This window comes from Engraulis encrasicolus, chromosome 19, assembly GCF_034702125.1.
Source record: "Engraulis encrasicolus isolate BLACKSEA-1 chromosome 19, IST_EnEncr_1.0, whole genome shotgun sequence".
In the NCBI taxonomy this organism is placed as follows: Eukaryota; Metazoa; Chordata; class Actinopteri; order Clupeiformes; family Engraulidae; genus Engraulis; species Engraulis encrasicolus.
In genome coordinates this window covers 40,862,800-40,882,269 of record NC_085875.1, presented here as the reverse complement: position 1 = coordinate 40,882,269, position 19,470 = coordinate 40,862,800, and the positions used below count along the sequence as shown (strand labels likewise).

The 19,470-nt window shown below is 45.4% G+C and overlaps 1 protein-coding gene across 2 annotated transcripts in view; it reads left to right on the top strand.

Annotated features, from left to right (window-relative positions):
- The window catches only part of mapkbp1 (mitogen-activated protein kinase binding protein 1), an 87,576-nt gene that overhangs the window by 61,125 nt on the left and 6,981 nt on the right, over positions 1-19,470 (top strand). For both annotated transcript variants that reach the window (XM_063184422.1, XM_063184421.1), the window contains 12 exons: positions 4,903-5,028; positions 5,694-5,764; positions 9,943-10,064; positions 12,184-12,259; positions 12,936-13,047; positions 13,751-13,814; positions 14,596-14,718; positions 15,351-15,502; positions 16,161-16,216; positions 16,511-16,762; positions 17,749-17,888; positions 18,878-19,017. In XM_063184422.1, the coding sequence (XP_063040492.1) occupies positions 4,903-5,028; positions 5,694-5,764; positions 9,943-10,064; positions 12,184-12,259; positions 12,936-13,047; positions 13,751-13,814; positions 14,596-14,718; positions 15,351-15,502; positions 16,161-16,216; positions 16,511-16,762; positions 17,749-17,888; positions 18,878-19,017 (1,434 nt within the window). The remainder of the gene's footprint in view (positions 1-4,902; positions 5,029-5,693; positions 5,765-9,942; positions 10,065-12,183; positions 12,260-12,935; positions 13,048-13,750; positions 13,815-14,595; positions 14,719-15,350; positions 15,503-16,160; positions 16,217-16,510; positions 16,763-17,748; positions 17,889-18,877; positions 19,018-19,470) is intronic.

The window sequence follows — 19,470 nt, the reverse complement described above, 5'->3', positions numbered from 1 at the left end:
CTCTTTTGTTCTCTTTCTGTCTCTCTCTCTCTCTCTCTCTCTCTCTCTCTCTCTCTCTATATATATATATATATATTAAGGCTGTAACGATACACCCAACCCACGATTCGGTTTGTATCACGATATATGACCTACGGTTCGATACGCCCCACGATTTTATTTTTTTTTTAAATGTAAGGAAAAAATTACATATATATATATATATATATATATATATATATATAGGCCTATATATGCTTTCTTTTTGCATTTAGGCTACCTGCCTACATTAATTTTGTAGGTGTACTAAATGATTTTGCAGATATAGGCCTACCACTGCAACCTGTTCCCCAGGTGTTGACATCAAAGCACAACACAGAGAAATAAGGGATATTAGTTCACCAACGAAAAATAGGCTTATTATTAATAGGCTTAGATCATATCATGCTGAGATGCTGACCGTGTGTGAAAGAGACAGAGTCGGAGAGAGAAGGGTCAGGGTTCCAGTAGGTAGCCTATAAGAACTGTCTCACATTATCCACATTATCAAACATTATCCAATTAATATCCAAACATTAACTGAAAACAACACTGATCATATTTCGTCAGGAAACATGTTGTATTATGTTACTTACAGAAATGCAACACTTGATTTTGATGTTTAATATTTTTGTAACTTTTTTGATGGTGCAGCAGCGCGCCACGCTTAGCCTAACTCGAAATGTACCTCATGTTCTCATCTCACTTTGCAACACGCACGTTGTCCTTTGTTTGGTGTTGTGAGTTGACATTTTGTCAAGAGCGGGAATGGATGCAGAGGCTGAAATAGAGCATGTTTTCGCTAGGCAGGCGGTCAATGCGGCAATGCTGCCTAATATCCACATCGACCCTAACGTTCGCCCGACTTCAGACACTTCCCTTATTAGAGCGTAGCGTGGTTTGAGAATTTGGGCAGGCGGAGCATCTCGCTCTCTCGCTCTCTTTCTCTCTCTCCGCTCAACGCCAGTCCCCACTCAACATGCATCGGCGCATGCATGAATCAAAAAATATTCACACGTTTGATAAAGCCTTCATGGTCAGTTGTTCATTTCATGCTTTACCTTCCGACGTTTGCCCAAGTTTTTTGTCTCGCGGAGGTTTCTCAGGCAATTGATAACAAATGCACGTGCTGGTTGGACGGAACATTTTATAAGAGAGGGGTGAATGGAAGTGTTACTCGCACATGTCAGTGCGCCCCTTTTCTACTCGTCTTTTTTAAGCGCATATGCAAACATTTGTATCCTGCTGTTTTCTAGACTGAGGGGTAGCCTACATTTTAATGGTTCTCGCGCCAAATGCGCCAAAGTGCGCACGTTAAGTATGCAGAGCCCTTAACAACTTTGAAAGGGCGCATCGCGATTCTGCGAGGGAGGTTCGCGATAGGGGTTCGTGGGTCTGCGTACCGCGATCCCTCGGTTCGATGCAATATCGTTACAGCCTTAATATATATATATATATATATATATATATATATCCCTCTTTTTCTTTCTTGTCTTTCCTATACCGTCTGCTCCCCACCCCCTTCTCTCCTCTTCTGTATCTTTCCTCTCTCCTTCGTTCCCTGCTGATGGAGGAGGAGGGTAATGGGTGTAAGGTTATAATTAAGTCTCTCTGGAATGCCCAGTGCCTAATTGAATTCCACTCCCTTCAAGAGGAATATCTAATACCCATGTGTCGCAGCGCAACCTCTGGCGTGGTTAACTTGACAGCCAAGATTTGATTTAGAGGGGACTGGAACTGTGTGTGTGTGTGTGTGCGTGTGCGTGTGCGTGTGCGTGCGTGCGTGCGTGCGTGCGTGCGTGCGTGCGTGTGTGTGTGTGTGTGTGTGTGTGCGTGCGTGCGTGCGTGCATGTGTGTGTCTCTACAGTGTCTCTGTACATAGACTGGGTCTATGTCTGCATCTGTATCTCTACACTTGTGAATGTGTCTACTGAATGTCTTTATCTTTACACACAGCATGTGTCTGTTTTGTGTGTTTGAGTCTATGTATACCTCTGAACTGGCATCTGACGTGTGTGTGTGTGTGTGTGTGCGTATACTGTATGTGTGTATGTGAGACTGTATGTTCAGTGGGTATGGTGTCTGTTCATGCTCAATTATAATCTATGTGTTCATTTGTAAACTGCCACTCCACGTGTTCTGAGCACACAGAAGAGTATTTTGAAGCTGTTAGTGAATTATTTGCGTGTCATTCATTTAGTATGCTATTTATATTATATTTTTTAACCATAGCACCATATTCTACTTTCAGAGCATACTTTCAGTACATTTTTTGAATGTACCACATGTATACGTGTATGGGTGCAGTATAGTAGTGTGGGGAGTTAATGGCCATCTGTCATCATTGGCTCTCCACACAGGAAGTTGTGGTTGTACCAGGAAGTGCTGAGGATATGACTCTGGGATATTGAGTCATTAGCGTGGGCTCTGACTCTGGCTTTGAGGAGGACACCAAACACTTCACTCATGCCGCAGATATGTTACTGCTACAGTTAATGTTATGACTCATTCCAGCGATCACTTGCTTTCTCCCATTTTTGTAGCAAAAGAATAAGGACAACGTGAAACAGATTTTGGGTCTGTGGCTGTAGGAGAGTGAGTAAGAGGGTGAAGTGAAAGTCATATTTGTTGCCAAACACATACGCGCCCAGCTCGGCCACACACACACACACACACACACACACACACACACACACACACACACACACACACACACACACACACACACACACACACACACGAACAGACACACGAACACACACACACACACACACACACACACACACACACACACACACACACACACACACACACACACACACACGCACAGCCCAGTAGGTCCACTCATGCCCCAGTTATGTGACAGCTCCATGACACGCTCCAGAAAATCACTTACTTCCTCTGAGTTTTATCGCAAAACTGTAATTCCCCTCTGACTTAATTTGTTTTGGTCTGTGTGTGTGTGTGTGTGTGTGTGTGTGTGTGTGTGTGTGTGTGTGTGTGTGTGTGTGTGTGTGTGTGTGTGTGTGTGTGTGTGTGTGTGTGTGTGTGTGTGTGTGTGTGTGTGTGTGTGTGTGTGTGTGTGCCACAGTGTGTGGGTGTGCATGCCTGCGTGCCTGTATGTGTGTGTGCCCTCAGATGTGTGTGTGTGCCCGTGGATGTGTGTTTGTGTATGTGTGTAGTATTCAGTAGCACGCCATTATTACAGCAAGCAGTGTGTCAGTAACGGAGCACATATGTGGAGCAGACCTCTGCTGCACTGTCTGGAGGGCCGTGCATCTCTCTCGCGCTCTCTCTCTCTCTCTCTCTCTCTCTCTCTCTCTCTCTCTCTCTCTCTCTCTCTCTCTCTCTCTCCCTCCCTCTGTCTGTCTGTCTCTCTCTCTCTCTCTCTCTCTCTCTCTCTCTCTCTCTCTCTCTCTCTCCCTCTCTCTCTCTCTCTCTCTCTCTCTCTCTCTCTCTCCGTCTGTCTGTCTCTCTCTCTCCACAGGACTCCAGACACTCTGCACAGGGGCACTACTAATGAGGTCTATTCGTCTGGAGTGTGTGTGTGTGTGTGTGTGTGTGTGTGTGTGTGTGTGTGTGTGTGTGTGTGTGTGTGTGTGTGTGTGTGTGTGTGTGTGTGTGTGTGTGTGTGTGTGTGTGTGTGTGTGTGTGTCTGGATGTTCAGGATATATGGGAGACTGTGTGTGTGTTTGTGTGTGTTTTGGGGGAATGAGGTGAAAGGTGATTTATGAGCTGAGTTCTTGTGGGAAAGTGGAGAATTATGTTGTGTTTATTTGTTTGTGTGGGCAATGGGTGTATTGCAGAGGTGGCCAGAGCCGTGTGTGCCTCCTGAAGGTGTGTGTGTGTGTGTGTGTGTGTGTGTGTGTGTGTGCGTGCGTGCGTGCGTGCGTGCGTGCGTGCGTGCGTGCGTGCGTGCGTGCGTGCGTGCGTGCGTGCGTGCGTGCGTGCGTGCGTGAGTGCGTGTGTGTGTGTGTGTGTCTGATGTTGCCTCTTTGTAGGCAACTGATGGATGCTGTGCCCACCACACTGGGTGGGGTGTGTGAGTGTAAGTCAGTTGTGTTTGTGTTACCCCTGGGCTTATCTGCAATTTTGCTTTTGTTGCCTGGAGATGAGCTATGCCATAATCAGAGAGATGCCTATCCATAGACGGTGCACGATTGATGTAAATGTTCAAAGATCATAATAAAAGTACTAAACATTGGGAGGCATAGTGAAGTGTTGAAAGTGGTGGAGAGAAAAAGATGAGAGAGAGAGAAAGAGAGTCTGTGATTCGCTGCCTGTGGTTGTCTGTGTGTGTGGGTTTGTGTTTGACATATTATTAGGCAAAAGAGAGAGATAAAAAGGTTCACTGCACAAGTATGTGAACAATTCTTGACTGTGTATTTGCGTTTGTGCTCTGTGTGTGCATATATTGCCCTACAAAGGCAAAGTGCAGTGACAAACTATTTCATCAAAATTGGCATAGTATCATAGCATAGTAGGCTACATGTGTTTGTTACTAGGGGTGAAAATTATAATCAATATGTATCAATGCATCAATCCTACGGCCGACAACTGAATCGGTCAGGGGCATACTTAACCCCTTAGTGCAGAGCCTATGTTATAACCTTACTGTCACGGAAATTGTAATGGCTACAGTATGTCATAATCTGTTACTTGGCTCTCTGTACTGCCATAGCAATGTTGTTATGATGTAGTCGAGTATTTTCAGCAAATAGTGAATAGGCCAACCGGCAACCCCATCTGCAGTAAGAGGCTACGTATCGAAAATAATCGAATCGCTGCCTTTAAGAAATCGATATTGAATCGTATCATCATTAAGGCTGTTATTTACACCTCTATTTGTTACTAATGTGTGTGTGTGTATGTTTCGTGTTGCAGGTTTTAAGCTGCTGGCGACGGCGAGTCGTGATCGTCTGATCCACGTGCTGGATGCGGAGAGGGAGTACGGCCTGGTGCAGACGCTGGACGAACACTCCTCCTCCATTACAGCCGTGCGCTTTGCAGGTCAGACTCATCTACATGCACATACACACAAATGCATGCACACACAGTTACTCAGTGTACACACACACACAAACGCATACACACGCATACATCCACACACACACACACACACACACACACACACACACACACACACACACACACACACACACACACACACACACGCATACACTCACTCACTCTCTCTCTCTCTGCCTCTTTCTCTCTTGCTTTGTCAGTCACACTTACTTTTCTCTCCATCTCTTTCTCTACTTCTGTCTGTCTGCCTCTATATATCTCACACTCACACGAGACACATTTATATTCACTCCTTATCACGCCAGACTCACCCTACTTGGCAGGTTTCCCAGGCAACATACAGTCTCTCCCTCATCTCGCATTCTCTCTCTCTCTCTTTCTTTGTCTGTGTCTGTCTGTCTGTCTCTCTCTCTCTCTCCCTCGCACTCTCTCTTTTTCTTTCTCTCTCTCCTTATCCATTATCCATACCTCTGTCTTTCCACACACATGTAAACACAAACAAGCACCCTCCTTGTTCTCACAGACCTGCTTCCCAGAATTCCATTTCTGTGTAAGCATACACGACTTGTAAATCCACGTCTGACTCTAATAAGGTCTCTCTCTCTCTCTCTCTCTCTCTCTCTCTCTCTCTCTCTCTCCTCCTACAGCTAATGATGGCAAGGTGCGCATGATCAGCTGTGGGGCAGACAAGAGCATCTATTTCCGCACGGCTCAGAAGGTACGGAGCACTCTACTACTACTACTGTCATCTTGTTGCTGCTGCATTTCTCTACCCTCCAACCCTCTACCTCACCATCTCAGCCCAGCCTGCTGACAGCCATATCAATGTCACCTCTCTTCAGGTGTCACTCCATCACCTGGCCTGTTTAGCGTCACTCCAGGTCCCGGTCACTTAAGCATCACTCTTCAGTTCAATGCAAATCAATGCTCATGACATGGAGAGGACACAAGACCTGTTGTGAGGTCACAGCAGTGCTGTTGGTAGAAGATTTCAAGATTCAAGATTCTTTTAATAGTCCTGAAGGAAATTTGTCTTGGACATACATAGCTGCCACATACACACAACATACACATGACGCCAAAAAACAAAAACAACAATAAACACACACATACATAGAAACACTCAAGTGCATATCCACCACAGCCCACCACCCACATACATACATGGCATTACAGGTTGGTAGTTGTTAATGACCTGCGTTCAGTAGGTTAACAGAAACAGGGACAAAAGAAAACCTATACCTATTCAAAAACCTTTTCTTGTTTTTAACTGGTACTCTGAATCGCCTGCCAGAGGGTAGCAGCTCATATTCTGGGTACAGAACATGTGATGGATCCTCAATTATTTTTCTAGCATGCCTAACTACAGACTCTTCATATATTGCTTGGAGGGTGGGGTAGTCCCTCACCCCCACTACCTTCAGTACAGTGCGGGTCAGTCTGTCTATTTGAGACTTCACATTCACTGTCAGGTTTCCAAACCACCATTTGATGCAATGTAGAATGAACTAACTAGCTAATGAAAGACTGAATGAGCAATGCTATCTGGATTGGTCAGTTCATCTCTTGATCAATTCAGTGTCACTTCTCACTTTTCTCTATGTTTTGTAAAGGCCTAAGCAGAGATGCATAAAGTAGACATAGAAGTTAATCAATGATGTGAGTACACCACTAGTACATTATTTTATTTTATTCTTATTTTCTTTTTTTTAGGACTTTTGTGCATTTATTTGTGTGATAGGACACTGAGAGGCAGACAGGACATTAGTGGGGAGAGAGAGATGTGGAAGGTTTTGCAAATGGCCCGGGGTGGAATCGAATCCGGGTTGCCAGCTTAGCAGTTCAGTGCCCTACTGTTAGAGCCACAGTAGGGCCTAGTACATGATTTCACATAGTGTTCGCACCAGTTATTCCACTGTAACTAACCAGGGGTGCATTTCTCGAAACCATAGTTGCTAACTACGCTAGCTACTTTGTTGTTTGCAAAGCAATTTCCCATTGGCAACTACCCAAGTTGCTAACTGGCGAACAACTACGCTTTTGAGAAACGCACCCAGGATTTTTACTTCTACTTCTACTTCTGTTCTACTCCTTCTTCCAATTTCTACACCTCTGGGTCTGAGTAGCGCGTGTGGGCCATGTGCTGTTATTTGGAGTGTTTGTTTGTCTTCCTCTGAGAATAGCAGTGGGGAGGCACTAAGGCAGCGTGGCTGTTTCTCTGCACTCCGTTGTGGCACTGCAGTGCAGCGCTGATTAGCTCGTTAGCTGGAGTTGGAACATGTTATTCTCTATTAAGCAGCTGAGAAGGTGTTTCCACTGGGCCCCCTGTTGTTCCTCCGCAACACTTTCTCTGCTCTCAGCTTAAAAACACCCATGTGTGGCCCTGCCGTGGCCTAGCGTTAGGGCGCTGGGTTGCTGCGCTGGCGACCAGGGTTAGATTCCGGCCCGGGTCATTTGCTGATCCTTCCCCGTCTCTCTCTCCCCACTCACTTCCTGTCTGTCCTCCACTGTCCTGTCAAAAAAAATAAAGGCAGAAAAATATTTTTTAAAAGAAAAGCAGTGGCTCAATGAGCTGAGACACCATACCATTAAGCCTACAACCCGGGTTCGATTCTGCTCTGAGGTCCTTTGCCGATCCTTCCCTATCTCTCTCTCCCACTCGTTTCCTGTCACACTCTCACACTGTCCTATCATAAAAAACACCCATATACTGCTGGGCTGCTTGGCCCTGGCCTGCTAATATGCACAGTGAATTTCCAGTGTTGATTTAACACTGAGAGTTGATTTAACACTCACACTCAATGTAGCATGGGTTGTACTCTCTAAGTGTTGAATTGACCCTGCGAAGTCAGCTGTGTGTGTGTAAGTGGGTAGGCGATGAGATCAAATGGCAGTTGGTTTAGGTCCCTGACCCTTCAAATGGGCTTTATGTCTTAAGTGTTGCCCTGCAACATTACGCTGGGAATTACAAGGAAGTTTCACTTCCACACACAATAATCCTGGCGCCCCTCCAGACACAAACACACTCACGCACACATGCCATTGCCCACACACACAAGCACACACACACACACACACACACACACACACACACACACACACACTAAATCCATACAGTACTCCACACTTTCCAAAACTAACAACTGCAACAACTGTAAAAACATCCAGAGTTCGCATCCATCCCAGGAGGACCTGGGTGATCCAGGGAGGGATTTAGTGATGGCTCTGCCCGATCACAATGCTCTCCTGTCGGGCTTACCTGCCTGCTCACACTGGGCATCCATCGCCCCTAAGCCATGGGTCTTACACAGTGATGCACCAGAACAGCCTTCTACAAAACCAGTTGACACCACACTCCCCCCCTCCATCCCCCCCAACCTCACCCCTTGCATGGATCAGCAGTTTTTACAGTGTGAGGATAAGGGGATAGTATCAGGAGGGGAACACGAAAAGTTGCAGAGCTGTCATAGTGTACTGAGGCTCATCCTCTCTTTTTTCAGATTGATGAAAAGCAAAGCTTCGCTTTTTTTTTCTTCTTCAAACCAGCTTCAGGAAAAGTGCTGAATGATGGACTTTTGCTATTTTCTTCCTAGATCATACATCTTTTAAAGGGATGACTACTCATATTCACCCATGTGCATCGTTGAAGCAGTTTTTTCCCCTGGCTCATTCAGCTAGAAGGAGCCAGCCCTAAATATTGCTGACCCAACAGAAAAGTCAGTCAGTCAGTCAGTCAGTGATTCGTTAGTTTTCCAGTCTGCCTTGGTCATCAGGCGAAGGGTGTGATTATCATTTCAAGGCTTCCTCCAAGGCCCTTGAAACCGCAATGGCCTCTGTGTGTGTGTGTGTGTGCGTGTGTGTGTGCGTGTGTGTGTGTGTGTGTGTGTGTGTGTGTGTGTGTGTGTGTCTGTGTGTGTGCGCGCGTGAGAGCGCGTGTGTGTGCGCGTGTGTGCGTGCATGCGCGCGCGTGTGTGTGTGTGTGTGTGTGTGTGTATGCATATGCACGTGTGTCAGGGAGTGTGCATGCGTGTGTATGTGTCAGACAGAGAGCACATGTATGCACGTGTGTGAGAGATAAAGGCTATGTACAGTATGTGTGAGTGTGAGTGCATGTGCGTATGCATGTGTAATACTCATCAATGAGTCATCATCTGTGTAACTGCGTAATCTCCAGATCTGTGGGAGATCTATTTGAATTGAAGATTAATGAGCTGGAGAAGAGAGGCCTTGATTGGTTATGTAATCACGGGGTATGCCACTCTGGGCCATCATTTTGCTCTTGTAGTTTAAGTCATGGAAAACTCAGAGTATTTTATTTTAAGTCTGTCTCCATCCTCCTGCATGGGTGCCTCTGCGTCCATATTTGCACACTTTGTTTACACATTCATGCCTTTGAACCTATTATCTTTATTTGCAGAAAGTACTGTAGATATATTTAGGTGTGTCTTTGTGTGTGTGCGACATGTGCTGTGTGTACAGTATATGTTTGTTTTCTGAGTGTGTGTGTGTGTGTGTGTGTGTGTGTGTGTGTGTGTGTGTGTGTGTGTGTGTGTGTGTGTGTGTGTGTGTGCGCGCGTGTGCGTGCGTGCGTGCGTGCGTGCGTGCGTGCGTGCGTGCGTGCGTGCGTGTGTGTGTGTGTGTGTGATCTTTTTTTTTGACATTCATCCCCCTCGGTCCACAAGTTAGACTGTTAAACAGCCTGGTGCTGAAGTTTACACTCCATCATACTGCATAATATAATTGTTATTGACTCCCGCCATAGCAATGGCCCATAGTTTTAAAAAATGCATGAGGAGAAGAAGTCTTGAAGCCTAGAGGGGGGAATAAACTGTCCTGGTTAAAATGTTAAAATGTTAAAAAAAACATCTTGTGGTCTTGTGTTGCTGCTTGTGACAGACGGATGAGGGGACGGTGTTCACACGGACGCACCACATCGTGAGGAAGACCACACTGTACGACATGGACATCGACCCCACGCGCAAGTACGCTGCCATCGGCTGCCAAGACCGCAGCATACGGTGAGTCTCACATGGTTGATGTTTGCTAGTTACTGTACCACTGCCATGGAGGTTATGCCTTGGGCCTGTGTTTATCTGCCACTATTACCAGATAACCACTATTATTAATTGATTGTGTAAACCAATTCAGGGCCTCTGACAGCTTTTACTGAGCCCAGGACAAATTGGTCTGAAAGGGCCCCCACTCTCAACACACACAGTGTAATGGGGCCCCGGGATACCTGACCTGTTTGTTTTCTCCTGTCCGCAAAACTGGAAACAATAGTAATACAACAATAGCTCTACAGTAGAAGTACAATAACTCAAAAAGTCTGAATGAATCATTCTGAAATGTCCACAGTATGTCGCTTTTGCCAGGGCATCAATATGATTCATGCGATTCTTTTGGTGAAAATCATCAATCACCCTCCCAATAAGGTGGATTTTGGAAATGAGATGTGTTTTCATGGTTTGACTATTTGCCATCTAATGTGAGCACATGTGTACAATACAGTTTGTGTGTGTGTGTGGGTGTGGGTGTGGGTGTTGTGTGTGTGCGTGCGTGCGTGCGTGTGTTGGGGTAATCAGTGTACTATCCGCATGTGTATGTAGGGGTTAGAGAGTAGATTGTGAATTGGCATTGGCATGGGGATTTGGCACGGTGCCCAAGAGAAAATCAGTGTTGCATTGTGTTAATTGGCCCTGACTGTTTGAGCCCACTGCGTGTAATAAGAGATGGACGAGATGTCTTGGTGAATAACGTCTGGTCACAGAGGTAGTCGTCTCTCTGTCTGTTCAGGTTGTCTGCCTGTCTACCTGCCTGTCTGTTTATCTGTCTGTCTGCCTGTCAGTTAGTCCACGTGACCAGGTCCTGTGCTGGCTGTGTCTGTATTTCTTGCGTGTGCACTATGTTAGGATTAGGAGTGTGTGTGTGTGTGTCTGCTGCACTAAATGTATCCCAACACCCCAAAACCTGCTGCTGTCTCGAGCCTGTGCGTGTGTGTGTGTGTGTGTTTACATAGCCAGGGAGTAGCTTAGCCTTTCAGGTGGCGTAGACGTGACGATGGGATTACTTCTCCATAGGGATAATCCCACACAGCATTCAACATGCTGCGCCGTGTGTGTGTGCATGTGTGTGCGTGCGTGCGTGCGTGCGTGCGTGCGTGCGTGCGTGCGTGCGTGCGTGTGTGTGCGCGCGTGTGTGTGTGTGCGCGCATGCGTGTGTGTGTGTGCGCGTGTGTGTGTGTGTGCGCGTGTGTGTGCTTGTATCTGCACGCATGTGCATTTGTGTGCGTGCGTCTACATGTTCAGTTCATAGTGTATTTGTTCACTCTCTTTTGAATCACACAACAAACACGACTGCAGACACTTCCAGTCTGACAGGAAGAAGTACAGTCATATCCTGGATTCTTTTCTGTGAAGCCCCTTTGTTTTCTAAAAACCTTCTGATTCACCATCTCTTGTGGACTCAGTACTCCCTGGTATGCTTTAGAGAGGGATGATACAGCCATTTGTGAAGGTCTGTGTCTCCAAAAATCCACTTCTATTACTGCTTCGCTTGCACATATGCAGCAACAAAGGATGCAAAAGAAGTGAACATTTTCCTTCAGGCTACAAGAGTCAATGAGCTCTTTAACTGAAATAGGCTGTGTTTTAATAGATTTTTTTTGGAGGGGTAAGGGCTGGGCCCAGTTTGTGTCGCTCTGAAGGCCAGACAGAGACAGACTGGTTTTTGTGCCTTATGTAAGTGCCCGCCCGGAGAGCCTGCAGTGCATGGTCGATCGCTCTCACAGTCTCTTGCCAGCTTCACCCACCCACACACTGTGGAGTGCCCAATCTCTCTCTCTCTCTCTCTCTCTGCTACATTTACGTTGTACAGTACAAGCAAAGCAAGAGTGGAGTTGGTGTTACAGTGACCCCTGGTGGAGAGTTTGAGAAGTGAACGTTCAAAGCCTTTCATGTTGTGGATTGAGGGCATTCTGTTTAGTCCTGTCTTCTATGTAAGCACCACATTTTGCGAGTTGTTTTCTTGTACAGGCAAAAGATGTGAGCTTGTCTAATGTGCATTCATGCCAACACTTTCTTCCTTCCTTTCACCCATTTCTGATACAGCTATGTGTTTGTTCCTCTGCCCTTACAGAATCTTCAACATTAGCAACGGAAAGCAGAAGAAATTGTACAAAGGCTCCCAAGGAGAAGACGGCACTCTTCTTAAGGTACCTACAGAACTTGACTTGTTGTTTCAGCTAACTTCTCCATGAAGCAGAACTGAGTCACTTATGTGTGTGTCTGTGCTCTTTAGCACTGTGAGGTAGCAGCCATGCTGAGCTTGACTTAAGCATGAATCACTCTCCAAAAATGGTCACATTTTTTTAGTTATACCACTGAATACATAGTCATGGCTGTGGGAGCACTTGACCCTAATGTTGACCCGTAGCTGCACAACAGCATCAGTCAACCAGTCATTCCTTCCATGCCCTGTAATGTTTCGGATGAAAGAATCTTTTAATTCTATCGTCTCTCTTCGGATCTACACGTCCCTGATGTTTCATGGTGATTGATTGATATTTTTAGCTTCATGGTTGCAAAGCAAGTATATCAGCCTGGAACTAACTGATGACTGACTGAATACCTCCAAATGGGGTTTCATTATGATAGATATTTCTTGCTTCGTGATTGCTAACCAAAGATCGTAAGACTGGTTTCAGACCAGACTGGAACACCTAAGAGCCTAAATACCTTCAAATGGGGATTCATGGTGACTGATGTTTCAGTCTTGATCATTTCAAACCACTGGCTTGAAACGCAGAGAGGATCAGAAAAGAACAGATCAGAAGGATAACTTAACTATCTGACTGAGTGTGTCCTCTTGCTTTATCTTCTCTCCTTCAGGTCCAGACAGATCCTTCAGGGATGTACGTGGCCACCAGCTGCTCAGACAAGAACATCAGCATCTTTGACTTCTACTCTGGAGAGTGTGTGGCCACCATGTTTGGACACTCAGGTAATACATCCGTTTGAACTGCAACTGCAGTACAAAAAAACAAAGCAAAAGCAGTTATACTGTATATGTAGATAAGACAGAGGCTCTTAAAGTACTACTAAATAAAGTGCTACTGTGTTGGCCGGAATATAAGACCCCCCCCCACACACACACACACACACACACACCATCAGCTTCTACAAGTAGCCATTTAAGAAGGGTGATTGTTTTATATTCAAGGTGTTCTTGTATTCCATGCAATAAGGTTTACATTGTACTATACTATATAATACAATACAATTGTAAAAGTAAAGTAAAGTAAAATATAAAAGTTAATTGTGTTAGGGCGGCACAATATATCGAAATCACGATATCAAGAGTGGCGATATGAGTATCGTGAAAATGACTTGATTATCACGCACAAGTAAAACATTTCAGTGCAGTCCAATCACTTGCTGAATGTCAACAAATGCGCAAGAAGCCTGCCATGACCAAAGCCACGCCCCCCACGCAGACCGACAAATTAGTGACAACAAAAACACTCGGCTATATTTCTACATATCGTTTAAATATCGTTATCAAGGTATTGCATGCTGTTATCGAGTATCGATTTTTTTTTCTGATATTGTGCAGCCCTAAATTGTGTCTTTGAAGATTTTCATGTTTTCATCCATCTATTCGCTCATATAATCGTGTTGTTGGTTTATTTCCTTCCCTCTTTTAGAAATTGTGACGGGCATGAAGTTTACCAATGACTGCAAACACCTCATCTCAGTCTCAGGAGACAGGTACAGCTCCTCAATTTCAGTTTGTGTGAAGCACATTGACATATATAGTATGTAGTATATACGCCAGTGGTGAAGCAGCTTTAATGTGTCAGATTATACGACTTTGCATTCTTTGGTTGTGCAAAGCAGCGGCAACCCCACCTCGTATTGCACACCTTTCCACCAATGGAGCACTATTCGTGGAAAAGACTTAACTACCACAGTACTGCAGTACTACGACACAGACTAGAGTACTACAACACACTTACACAGAGCTTTACTGTCATTTATACTGACTTGGTCATTGGTATTCTGGTAGCAACAAAAGCAGGCGACCATGTCTTTACGCATTAAGCATGCTTTCAGATGCTGTGGGGTGTTCCACTGCATTAGAAAACGCTGCAGCTTCCCAATGCTGCAGTGTGATATGCCAAGCGCAGTGCTATGGCAAATACATCATCTGCATATTGGATAGATAAAATCTTCGATTGATGCCGTCTTAACCAGGCCTAATTAATTTGGCCTGCATGAGATAATATGATTGAGGACTGTCTTCATGCATTATGGATGGATGGGTGTGTGTGTGTGTGCGTGTGCGTGTGTGTGTGTGTGTGCGTGCGTGCGTGCGAGATTAGGAGAGAGAGAGAAATAGAGAGAGTCTTTGTGTTTGTGAATCTCTGTGTTTCTCAGTAATATTGCAACTGCTACAATTATGCCTGTATGATCTTTTTTAAATTTGTCCACAAATAAAGAAGCAATTGTGTGTGCGTGTGTGTGTGTGCGTGTGCGTGTGTGTGTTCAGTTGTATCTTTGTTTGGCGTCTGAGCCCCGAACTGACCATCAACATGAGACAGCGTCTGTCAGAGCTCAGGAATAGCAACAAGCCGGCCCAGAAGACTCCTCCACACAAACCCATTCCTCTCAGGTAACCACCTCTCTTCTCTTCTCTTCTCTTCTCTTCTCTTCTCTTCTCTTCTCTTCTCTTCTCTTCTCTTCTCTTCTCTTCTCTTCTCTTGTCTTGTCTTCTCTTCTCTTCTCTTCTCTTCTCACTTATTGTACCTCTCTCTATCTTTCTCGGTATCTCTGTCTCTGTCTCTCTCTCTCTCTCTCTCTCTCTCTCTCTCTCTCTCTCTCTCTCTCTCTCTCTCTCTCTCTCTCTCTCTCTCTCTCTCTCTCTCTCTCTCTATCTCTCTCTCTCTCTTTCTCTCTCTCTCTCACACACACACACACACACACACATACACACACTACTACACTTTCATTATTTTTCATTTACTGTACTGATTTATAATAGCCTGATAGACTGACAGATTATACCATTATTGTTCCAAGTTGACCTTGCCTTACTATGTATGCGTGCCTGTACATGTTCTGTAAACCAACCCTTCTGCCTTTGCAGGACCTATCCTAGATAAACATTTACCTTTCTTTCTTTGCCTGCCATTCCCTCTTTTTACCTACAAAAGATTTCACTCCATTGTGTACATAAAATCCTTAAAGCAAACAGACACACTCCATCACTCAAAGTTGCCGACCTCTCTCCATTTTTTCCTGCAGCACGAGAAGGGAGGTGCACAGTGCTCCTGCCATCGGCACCATGTCGTCTGACAGTGACAAGGAGGAGGTGGAGGAGGAGGGCATCGAGGAGGAGGATGAGGAGCTGGCCTACCCCCTCACCTCCTCGGGGAGCAGCACTGGGGAGGACAACGGTAAATAGTAAACATGTCATCATTTGGCCCCTCGTCAATACTAGTTTCATGTACAGCGTTTAGACTGCAGTATACAGTACATGTTTGTATGTGTCTGTCTTTGCTTGTGCATGCTTATTTGGCATGGTATAGTGACAATAACATGATTTGTTGTTTTCATTCTACTTTGTTTTATGATCATGAATGCATACTACTTGCTTTATGTGGAAGTATGCATAAGCACAGCTAGAGTAGAATGAAAGCAGTAGAGTATTTTGTTGTCACTACCCTTATGTACTGCACAGTATAGTGTATGCCATAATACCAATAGATGTGTTGATCAAAAGAATGACCAGCATATGGACAACCAAAGCTATGGCTGTATTATTGATGCCTGCTGTGTATTTATTTTTGTGACTTTTGTGTGCATCTGTGTGTTTTTTCTACTTTTAACCTTTTAGATGTACTGTTTGTCGGGGTGAACGGTGAGCCATTGAACAAAGCGTTCCTGTTAAACTTGATTAGGGCCAGGAAAGTGTTTAAGATAGCCAAATGCAGCTTCCCCATCACAGGTCGGGTGGGGTGGGTCTTGTTTAAACACAGAGTCTCTTTTGTGTACCTTTTCTAACTTTGAATACTGTGTCTTTGTCTTGTGTCTTTATTACTTTACATGTGCCAGGATCCTCTGAGGAGAGGCACAACTCCCTCAACGCCTACACCCGGGATAGCAAGAAGGTACGTTTTGTTGTGCCGTGTCCAGATTGAATTATGTCCCTCAATGTGTACCGTAACTACAGCTTGCCCTTTCGTTTTGTCCTCGCATTCTGGTCTTGTTTTCTGAAGAATTCTATTCAAACTCTCATAGTTTGCTGTTATTGATTAGTTTTTTTTTACACAAGTTTTTGCAATTAGGTTACAATGTGTAGCCCATTCACCTTCCTACAGTTATTTTATTAAACTTCCTCGCCCTGTTTTAACAACTTTACCTACTATGTAAGCAAGGTCACTTACATGTTCTACACACAACAGGAGGGCAGACGGCAGTCCGAGATGACGTCCGACGGCTACAGCGCCGGCTCTGGCCCCCGTCCCCGCCGGCGCTGGTCCAGGCGCATCGGCAACATGGAGCTGATGGTCAAATCCATGCTGGACCTGCGGCAGCTGGAGTCCTTCGCCATGCCCCCCTCCCCCGCCAAGACGCCCCCTCCCCCAGCCACTGACAAGCAGCATGGCCCCATCCATGACCAGCACCTGGGGAGCACCATCAGTCTGCAGGCCTGGGTAATACCAGACAGGAGTTAACCGTATAGACCAGCGGTTCCCAAACTTTTCCACCTGCGCACCCCCTTGTACATTTCAATGTGGTTCGCGCACCCCCTAAGAAAATATTTTGGTGTGCTGATGGCCACGCAAGTATGATTCACTGCACATTATGCACTGTTGTATTGGGGAATCCTCTTTTCCAATTGTCTAGGAGTTAAACTACACTTCAGATGGACCCTTCCAGCATAAAATTCACCATACAATTAAAAACTACTTCATGTTCATTAATGCTGGATAAAAACTCACATATCCACCATTACTCTATTTAGCTCGCGCACCCCCTTATGGCAGGCCGCGCACCCCCAGGGGTGCACGCACCACAGTTTGGGAAACCCTGGTATAGACTATTTAACGTGGTTCTCAGATCTTTTTTCGAACAAGAGCCCCCTTGATCTCATCATAAACCTCCTGATGCCTGACCTCATCATAAGCCTGCCAACTGTGTGCCCCCTCTCTTAGCTGTCTCCTTCTCCCTAATGCCCCCTGTGAGACTGTACGTAGAGCCCTCGTTGACAAACACAAGTATAGGCACTGCTTCTGCCCAGTACTGGATAGTGTGACCTTCGCTACACACAGCTTCATGTTGACTTACAGTACCAACTGATTCTTGTCTGTCAATGAAATGGTCACATAATCTGTGTTTTTTGCCGAATGGGCTTTTCAATGGCTTTGTTGCAATAAATGCCTTCAAAGAAATCACGTACAGTATTTACATACTACGTGTAGTTTTAAAGGCATAACTGCACTGAAATGGAATTCGCCAATGCGGTTTATCTTTTTTTTGCATAGATTCTTAAAACACACAGGACTAAAGCTCAAAAGGACTTAGTTCAAATGTTTCTTTGTAGACAAGTCACCAGTCCAAGGTATTTTTCAACACCATTACAAATAAAATCATAATAACAAACATTGTTTGTGTGTTTGTTGTTGCCTTGTGTCCGTAGGCCCAGGTCCCGGAGGAGAGGGCCACGCGCTGCTCGTCTCGGCCCCACTTCATCAGGCTGACCTCGGAGCCCTCTCAGGACACTGAGGCCATGGTGCTCTACCCAGAGGGCTGTGACGACCGCGCCAGCCTGGCCGGCAGGTGAGACACACACACACCTGCACCACACACAGACAGACAGAGCAGAGCTTCAAATGTACACTTACCAGTAGGCTGAGTCGCTCACAGCCCATAGACAGGGCACCTGAGTAGCGTTTCACTGATTGTTTGATAATAGGGGTTGGTTTCGACCAAGATAGGGCTAAAAGTCATGTAATTTGACCACCTTCAACTGCTCACAGTGCACAGGCAGACCACTTCTTCCCAATACATTATCCCGGTATCACTCACAGCACACAGAGAAATCACATCCCCAGTGTACATTTCCTATGTTTTGTTATAAATAATAACAACTATATTACTTTGGAAAATAGCTCTACTTGTCCTTAACTTTCTTTGAGATTAATGAGGTATCTCTACTCTACTATTGCTACTACTCTCGTGACAGTATCAGGTTGGGTCTGCTTGCACAATTTTTGATGAAATATTCAATTTTGTTACATACTGTATATTTGTGTATAGCCCACCATAGACATTCTAAAAGGACAAAACGTGTTTCCCATCCCAGTCTATTACTGTGTTGGTGTGATCTTGAACTGTGATTCTTCTTCAGGATTAACATTAACCCTTTCACGCAGAACCATCTATTAAAAGCTCGCTGCTACCGAAATAGTAATGACTAAAGTTAGAATTAAGAATAAAACCTTAATCTGTTACTTACGACTCTGTAATGGCATAGCAATGGCCTAGCAATGGCATAGCAAAGGTAGTTCAGCAAGCAGTGAGTTGGATCGTGATCATGATGGGATACCCAGGACGTGTTCAACAGTTCCTTTGTTGATACAGTAAGTACTTTGTGTGTCTAACACCATGGGATAGGGTGGGACAGGTCTGACTCCATTGTGTGTGTGTGTGTGTGTGTGTGTGTGTGTGTGTGTGTGTGTGTGTGTGTGTGTGTGTGTGTGTGTGTGTGTGTGTGTGTGTGTGTGTGTGTGTGTGTGTGTGTGTGTGTGTGTGTGTGTACTCTGTAGTGAGTATCAGGTGAAGGAGACAGCAGGTGTGCTGGGTAGGAGTATGAGGCGGGGACACTGCCATGATAAGCACAGCCCAGACAGTGCCTGCTCCGTGGACTACAGCAGCAGACTCTCCAGCCCAGAGCATCCAGCAGAGGGTAAGGAACTAACTCTCTCTCTCTCTCTCTCTCTCTCTCTCTCTCTCTCTCTCTCTCTCTCTCTCTCTCTCTCTCTCTCTCACACACTCTCACTCTCACTTTCTCTCTTTCTCTCATTTTCTCTTTCCCGCGTCTCTCTGCCCCTCTTTCTCTCTCTCTCTCTCTCTCTCTCTCTCACTCACTCACTCACTTTCTCTCTTTCTCTCTTTCTCTCATTTTCTCTTTCCCGTGTCTCTCTGCCTCTCTATCTCTGTCTCTCTCTCTCTCTCTCTCTCTCTCTCTCTCTCTCTCTCTCACACACACACACACACACACACACACACACACACACACACATGCATGCACACACACACACAGACCACTGACATGCATGCACACACACACGCACGCACGCACGCACGTATGCACTCATAGTCGATCACACAGTTACCTTTGTGCTGGCTCAGCATAATA